This window comes from Chaetura pelagica, unplaced genomic scaffold (assembly GCF_000747805.2).
Source record: "Chaetura pelagica isolate M959 unplaced genomic scaffold, ChaPel_1.0 scaffold20, whole genome shotgun sequence".
Lineage (NCBI taxonomy): Eukaryota > Metazoa > Chordata > Aves > Apodiformes > Apodidae > Chaetura > Chaetura pelagica.
This window is the reverse complement of record NW_009951958.1, coordinates 3,715,671-3,724,202: the sequence shown is the minus strand read 5'-3', so window position 1 is coordinate 3,724,202 and position 8,532 is coordinate 3,715,671. Positions and strand designations below refer to the sequence as shown.

Genomic DNA, 8,532 nt, shown 5'->3' with positions numbered 1-8,532 from the left:
GGTAGCGGGCGCTCGGTCTGCTGTGTGGGGAACTGCTGTGTGTTTCAGTGCTGTAAGCGCCCCGCGGCCTGGCGAGAGCGGTGGTTGGGTCGGCGAGGGCCGGTGCCGGAGTTTCCTTGGAAGTGCCTCACGGGTTGGAGGCTGGTGGTGTGTTATCGTCCTCATGCTGTTTGTTTTGGAGGTGAGATGGCTAACGGGCTGTGCCGGCTGTGCTGCATGGGGCTGTGTGAGCTGCTGTGCTGACACCCTCTTCCTTACGGTTTTATAGGTTTGTCAACGATGAGATGTAGCAGTGGCACTTAGTCATGATCGACACTTTAGACTCTGAAGCTCAGCTACTTGAACTAGTGAGAGAGGTTTGTTTTCTCTTTTTTTCCTTTTTTTTTTTTTTTTGTTGAAATGAGCATGACAAAAGTTACTAATGCTTGTACTCTTGTACTCAGAGCCAGATGTTGTAACTGTGGTCTAAATTCTGGAGTTATTTAACTGGTCAAGTGTCTGCTGTACCCTGAAATCACATTGACTCCTATTATGCTCTGTAGGCTGAAAGGGCTCAATGTCCATTAAATGCTAGCAGTCAAACAGCAAATCAATCTACAATCATCTCTTGGTCATTACAAGTGAGGCTTTCATTAAAGGAACAGTTAGGTTGATAAGATCCACATACAGCTTTGACACTCAGGTCCAACCAGTGATAATGGTGAGATCTTTAAAACATTGCTGAGCTGTCACCTGATTCTATATATGTGTAGAATCACAAAGCCATATAAAAACCCTAGATCTCACAAAGCCCGGGCTGAAGTCCTGAGACCACTGATCTCCATGGAGATCCTAAGCCGGATTTTCCAACTGGGCTCTCCCCGTCTTGCCCAAAAGAGGTCATCAGAAGATACTCTACAATGTGAAATGGCCCTGCAAAACAGTGAGAGACAAACTGTCATGGGCAGATGCCTCTCTGTTATTCTGTGCTTCAGCCTTCTGGATAAATTGCCCAAAATGGGATATTTATGATTTGGAACAAGAACACAAGCTGTGTCACCTCCTGTTATTGCCTCATTTCTTTGACCAACACTGTGTTGGTAGCCTAGTCTTGTGTCCTCAGTAAACCCCAAACCAACAACCAGTTCCCCCCACTTTGTAGGCTTGTGTAACCCAACCTGTTGCAGAGTTCCATAGCAGCCAGTGCTGCAGAGGGCCATGCTATGGAGAACCTGAGGGGAATTTGACAGTTCACAGGTCACTCATTGAAGCATTAATAACATTAAAAATATTATTCCTTTATGTTTTTGTCTCACAGTATTTGGATTTTGCTGGATTTGAAGAAACAGTGAAAGTATTCACAAAGGAATGTGAAATAAAGGAGAAGTCACTACCTAATCCAGGAGGTGTTTCCTCAAGATGTTCAAAAGCTTTGCCTGTTCAGGTAGTGCATCATGTACACTTACTTTGAGGAATATTAAAAAGAGTTAAAGGCCACTAACCACCATGTGAATTGTGACAGCAGTGAGATTAGCTGAGCTCTTTGAACAGATTCTTGAGTATTCGAAGACAACTGCTATCAGTCTTCTTTCAGAGCAAGGACCTTCAAATTTGTATGTTTTTTTTTTTCTGAACTTCTGTTCTTTTGAACCTGAGACAGTACTTTTGATTCATACTCCTTTAGGTTTTTAGCTTGCCATACTGTGAGAAGACTGATTTTCACACATTGTAGTTATCCTTTTTGGTAAAATCGAGTCCCTAGATCAACATGATTGAAAACTTGGGCTTTGCTTCTTGTATTGGTGGCTCATTCAGGCTCTCAAAGATACTAAAAATAGATAGAGAAAAAAGAACATTTATGTGGTCATTGAATGGTGAGAAATTTTGAATAAAACTTTTCATGGCACTTCAATTCTTCATTCACTAACTTCCAGTTGAAAAAGCATTGCTCTTATGTGTTTGGTTTTTCACCAAATGCTTTTCCTCTTTGCAGAAAGATCTGCTTACAGCATTTGAAAATGGTGAGCAGAAGACTTTCTTCCAGCTCTGGGAGGAGCATGTTTCACCTTCAATCCGGACCAATGATCAGGTTGCTCAGAAGCTGGAGTTCCATCTTCATGTCCACTTTGCCACCTACCTCTTGAAGAACTCTATGGAAAAGTCTGTAAGTTTAGGTCACAGTTCACACTCCAAATTCCTTTTGTTTGTTTTACTTCATATGTTTGTCCTTAGTGTGGATGAGGATGGATTATTTAGTAATAACAATTCCCAGAAGATGATACATCCAGAAGATGTATCTGCTGTTTGGGCCACAGTCTGGTTTAGTTGAACCACACCCTGTGCTATTGTTGCTTTTTAGATAACAAATATTCTGGGATTTCAAACTTTATTTTAGTGTATTTAGGTCCCTGCTTATATTTGACAGCTTTACAGTGCATTCAGATTAGTAGTTCTCTAAATAAAAAGTTCACTGCTTTATTTCCTAGGACAATGCTGAACTTGAGGAAAGGATTTTTCTTTTTAAGGCATATCTGGAAAAAAAAGGAGCTCCACTGAGCCAGACTGCAGAGTTTCTTCCCTTCTATGTTTTGCCTTTTGTTCCAAACCCCCTGGTACATCCTTCATTTAAGGAAATTTTTCAGGTAAGTATCTGTTCTGCAGAGATGTTATTTATGATTATTTTTCTCATGAGGTGACAAATACTGAATGAAATCTAGTTCAGTAATTGCTTTTATTGTTTCCACTTACAGAAACTAGACAATCATTAAAGAACATATATTTGATGGAGGCAGGACTGTGCTATCAATACCAGAATACCATCTTAAATATATTTTATATTTGCTGGAGTCCTAAACGGTTTGCCAGCTTTGTGTCCACAAATAAGAATTGCACTCTCTCCTTCCTTTCCACACAACCCTGAAGTACACATGCTTCTGGGGAACATTAGACAGTAGTTCAAGTCCACTTCCTTGCTTTGAGGTTGTTTCCCAGCCCTTCTATCTGTGTGTACATAGCTGGATTTAAAACACGCTAGGTAGGCAGAAGGAGACTGAAGTAGTTTAATGTCAAAAAGAGGAAGTCAAGTTTAGAAGGAATCCTGCTGTAACAGAAGATGAGTGACCATTGTCTGTATTCTGAGGTTCTTTCTCACCCCCTAAAAATGCTGGAAGAGCATAGTTGTGCTTGGTGGTTTGGTGACTCTTGCCACAGACGTTTTTCTTTTGTATTTTTTTTTGTTAAATATGTTTTAGCCTTTGCCACTGAATGGCTGTTGCAGAGTTTGGTTCTTGGTATTGCACATGCAAGGTGAGAAGAGAGTGTAAAAGTTAGTGTGATTGAACTTCAAACTAGACCTCATTTGCAGGTGCACTTTCAGTGTGATTGTGATCTACACTTACTCTGTTGATGAAGGGGTAATCAAACACTCTTACCTTGACTGCTTTCCAGGCACTGTGCAGGTAGATCTTTAGGAGATGATGTCCAGAGCTGTGGTTTGATGTTCCAAAGCACTGGTGGCAATTCCTGTGGGGAGGGTGTACAGCCACCATTCTACCTGTTGAGGGCTTCTTCCTGCAGTGCAAAACTGCACCTTAACTTCTTGGTTTTGCTGGAAATGGCTGAATGCACTTGGAATGTGATCAGCCTGCTTTATGCTGGTGATTGCATACACAGCTCCCGCGTACATGTGCTCCACACACATGTAGATAGATTTGTTTGTAAAATATGAATCATATTTTGCCGGGTTGTATGATTGAAATGCTTCACGATCCTACCACATGGACAGTTGTGCTGGCTTATCTAGGGAACTGTGGGAGCTACTGTGGTGGGAGGAGGTATCTTCATCCTGCACTGCTGTTTCACTCTGTGATACCAAATCAAAGCTGAAGTGGTACTTGCCCTAGGACTGACTTTGGATGTACCAGCTGATGAGGTGTTCCAGTTTAACACCAAAAAAAGGCATATACTGCCATTTTCCATTGGGACTGGCTATAAATAATGAGATCTACTGGTTGACCTCAGAAATGGGTTATGACTGCTCTTTTTGAATTATACTTAACATTTTTTTTCCCCTCAATGCCTTATCAAAGACGAGATCCTCAGATTTATTCATAGTGACGCTGTGTCCAAGCTCTTAGTCCAGAGTCACTCATATTTTCTTGTGGGAATTGTGCAGTGCATTCCATGTTAGTGTTGAAACATGGATTGTTTTACATTAGAGAAAGAACAGCAGTGAGTCACCACTCTGCTAAGCAGTGTTCTTAAGGCTTTTTTTTTTTTTTTTTTTTTTTTTTTTTTTTTTTTTTGCCTTAGGCATCTGATGCTTTATATAGCTGGAGTTCCCATCTGTTTGTGAAATGCATCTTGAAAAATATTATACAGTCCTTTCTGGGACAGACATGGTGCCTTTGGTAACATACAGCATACTGGGATGCACCACTGTCTGGAAACTGAGTGGGTAAATATAGCAAGTAAATTGTGTAGGCTCTCCAGCAGGGTGAAATAAGAGCAAATTTGAGCTGCCAGAACATTGCAACATATACAGCTGTAAATTTAGGAAGCTCCTGCTCCTGGTTGGAAGATGCTGCTTTTTCATCTGTTGGCTAGCTTTTTGCCAAGCAGAAATTAACTTAGCTGAAGGTTTGAATTAGGTGAAATTAGTATTCAATTAATTCTGAGGTATAATTTGACTTTTTGCTTAACACTTGTTTTCTTTTGCTTATGAGGCACTCTGTCAGGCAGAAGGCAGCATTCCAATTTGTGGCTGATACATGGGTCTGTTTTTTGTATGCAAGTTGTCTCCAAATCCTTATTTTAGAAATGTGCCCTGATCACTGGTATCATGTCATGATGCTTGCAATAGTTACTGACAAAAGTTACAATTCCCAGATCTTGTTAGAAGTGAACTACTCTGGTTACTTTCTGAAAGCTGATCTATGGAAAATTATTTATTTAATACTCTCCTTAATAAATTTAAATTTTATATTAATCTTTTTCTCAAGTTTCTCATATTTTAGAGGTACTGGAGTACCTTTAGGGGGGTACTGCAGTTGCTAAATAGAGGGGCAGTTGCTACCTGTGCATACAAGGCACTAACATTATGTAATGGTTTTACACTTGACGTAAAGCTACATTGTGGCTTTAGAAGTCCTGTCTAGGAATAATACTGAACTCCCTTCTAAGTTTTGCACACTTCATGGGTAGATAGCAAACACATTCACTTCAGTAACAGTGAAGGGAAAATCTTTTCAATACAATACTGGCTGCCTTGTTCCCTAGTGGCAGTTTGCTGTGATCCAAACAGTGCTTCCAGCAGAGTGTACATATTTGGTGAACAGCTGTCACTGTTTGTTTTTCTTTTCAAGGATTCTTGGACATTGAATTTGAGGACAAGATTGGAAGAGTTCCTGTCTGTGACTCTGAAAACCAGTCAGACTCCACAACTTCTCGCTTTATTTGTATCCTTCTGAGAAAACACTTTGAAGATAATTAGAATTACTATAAAAAGACAATATAATTTATTGGAAGAGTGTGCTGCTGAGATTTATTGCAGAATTGCAGTAACAGTTCTGTGCTTTTACAATAGGAAGTTTTGATGATGTTTAGAGACATTCAAAAAAGCCTTTTTCAAAAGTTATGTAAAGACAATGTGTAAGTGCATGTGAGCCTACATATTTATATGACCATTCCTTACTTCCCTGTATCAAGTACAGGGTACCCCAAAGCACTGACCTGACCTGATTTCTTTCTTTCTTATTCCTCTTCATGGAGTAATGGACTGGATCCTAATTGAGCGCTGAGTATTTTTGGGGTATGAAATGTCATTTGCCCTATAACATTTGCATGTAAAATCAGTGGTCCACTTTTAATTTTGGTGTTAATACATTTAGACTGGAGTTACTCTATCTTACATTTGAGGGCTGGATCTAGTATCTTTAAAGGTCACAAAAGAAGTCTCAAGTCTCCAAGCAACATTGTATATTACGCACTTATGGGATTTTAATGTACTTATTATTGTTTATTTTGTTCTTGCCTTCCTGTGAAGCATCAGGCATTCATTGTTTCCTGGAACAGTAGGAATATCTGGCTTGGTTGGGTTTACCAGTAGGTTGAATTTCTCATTCTGTATCTCTGGAACAAACGCATCCTGAATGGATGCACATTTTCCTTAACTCTGCTGCTACTTGTACAACAGAAAGAGAATGGAGAGTGCAACAAAGGTAAACATTGAGATGTGGTTAGGTTATTCTGTAAGGCTATCAGGGCCTGTAATAATAGTGAAAAGTATGTTGCAATGACAGGGAAACCAGTGATGCATGGCAGAAAGTCCTTTGCAGTACAGATCCCTGTTATAGTTACTGCTGGACTGCTGAAAACGTCTTGCTCTTTCAGTAAGAGGAACTTATATAAAATACTTTTCCTTTTTCAGTAAAATTAGTTATATGTGAGAAGATAGTGATACTAAAAATGGAAGATAAGTCAAGACTCTCTGACTCCCTTTTCTCAATAAAGACCAGTGTTTATAATTAATAATCCCTGGATTCAAGAGGCAAGGAGTAAACTGGACTCTGTTTCTTCATTGCCAAGACTAGCATTTATGAGCTGCCTTGAGTTTGATTATGTAGTTTTTCCTGCTGTCTGTAGTTGGATTTTCATCACTGGAAATTTTCCCCACTGGGCTGTGAGGAGCAAGGAAGTTAGGAGGAGATTTATGTTTCATGACTTGGTGCTTCCAGTTTTCCTCTGAGCGAAAGTCACACTCTAGATACATCCACTGGAAATTTCTGAATGAAATGTGTTGTATCACAGTTGCATAAAAAATGTATTCCAATATTCTCATCTAGGCAAAGGAAATGCTACTGAGTGCCTAAAGTTTTGTGCAAAGGTTGCTGTCTGAATCTTTATTAGTTTACAAAAGTAATTTTGCTCTGGAGCTGTTACTGTATTAAAGCTGTAGTAGCAGTTTAGCAGTAATCGCTGTGGAGTAAAAATAAAATCAAAGTTTTGGCTGCCTCCTAGGAAGTACAAGCAAACATCATTAGGGTGGCTTGATTTGCAATTTGATATCAGGTGTCAGTCCCAAATCCTGGAGGTGCAGAATACTGTGATCCATGAATGGTTCTCAGAAAGCAGCCATTCTTAGAGGGGAGGAGGCTTTGTTAACTCACAGATTTTTTAAAAATACAGGTTAGAAATAGGAAAGTGTACCTTCTCTTTATCCCATGCTTTATTGTAAGACTGTCAGTTTATAGCTAAAGTTTATAGCTGAAGTCTATTAATGCACATTTTATCTAGAAGATTCAATTAAAAATATAATTTTGCTAATTTTTCTGAAAGTAAAAATAAGCTGTTCTGCCATGTACTGATTTTAATATAAATTGAATAAAAGCAGCCTATTTCAGAAACCCTAAAAATCCATAAGATGTGAGAAATTTTTAAAGCAATTTCCAACATCTGGATTCCTAGTGCTGTCTAATGACTTTGATCTTTCTCTTTGTAACAAAAGCTTTATGAACTGTTCTATTTAAATAGTATTTTTCTAGCAGTTTTGCATCTCTGATGCCCACGTGTTTGTTGCTTTTTGAGGCATTTTTTCAGAAGTTGTTTGGCAGATATTTGTGCACAATTAGTACATTGATACCTGCAATGTAACTAGATGGTCGTTGTAGAAGACTTGCAAAGGCTCTACCAGATAAGCCATGGTGCTAGTAAAATACTCCCTATTTTTCCCTCTGCTGAAAGTGGTTACCGCTCTGACAGCAGAAGTTCACACCTAAGTTCAGAGAGTAGGGGAGCAAATGGCAAGGAACAGTTTTTAAATGAGTGCACCTAAATTATCCAAAACTTACTTATGACGTTTTTAAACACAGAGTGTAACTGCAGTGAAAGTTTGTATTGCTTAGGATTCTCCAAATGAAGGTGCTGAAGATTTCTACTTCAATCAGTTATGTTTCCCGGTGTTTCTGTGTTACATGAACATACAATCTACATCTTTATGGAAAGAGATAGTGAATCATGAAAGAGGATAATGATTTCCTCAAAGGTTGTGGGCAAAGTCTGTTCAAAGCTGAGAATAGGACCTAGTTTATATATATATCAGGCTGTTTGGAATGTTTTACTCTATCAAAAATATTAAATCTGTGAAAAAAAATCCTGCTTCTTTCTGAAACTCTATAGTCAATCTGATTGCTGCCCATTTTTTAACAGAAAGTCCTATGGTAACTGTTCAGTCTGTTTGCAGATGGGCAGAATGCCATTTTCACAACACTGGAGCAATACTGTCTTCTCAGCAAACTTAATTTAAAACATAATGTTCTAGCAAAATACATAAACACCAGCAGTAACAATAGAATTATTGTGCCTCCTTTCATAGTTCTGTTCAGTCATGAAGATGTGCAGTGCTGTTCACAGCTCCAGGCTCTGTGCCTGACTTCCATGCAGAGGGTTAGTTTGACTAGGTTGGAGGACAGGATGAAGGATGCAGGTTTTGGTGCTTGGTTTGCTTCTTTTACCTCTAACGTAATTAAACCTGAAGGGACAAAATGTAGCAGGAAT

At 39.0% G+C, this 8,532-nt stretch overlaps 1 protein-coding gene across 1 annotated transcript in view; it reads left to right on the top strand.

Annotated features, from left to right (window-relative positions):
- Window positions 1-305: 305 nt before the first annotated feature.
- ARMC9 (armadillo repeat containing 9) overlaps window positions 306-8,532 on the top strand; it is a 58,572-nt gene continuing 50,345 nt past the window's right edge. Inside the window, exons 1-6 of the mRNA XM_010000327.1 lie at window positions 306-356; window positions 1,298-1,423; window positions 1,973-2,143; window positions 2,466-2,621; window positions 5,343-5,435; window positions 6,173-6,197. Coding sequence (XP_009998629.1) covers window positions 306-356; window positions 1,298-1,423; window positions 1,973-2,143; window positions 2,466-2,621; window positions 5,343-5,435; window positions 6,173-6,197 — 622 coding nt within the window. The remainder of the gene's footprint in view (window positions 357-1,297; window positions 1,424-1,972; window positions 2,144-2,465; window positions 2,622-5,342; window positions 5,436-6,172; window positions 6,198-8,532) is intronic.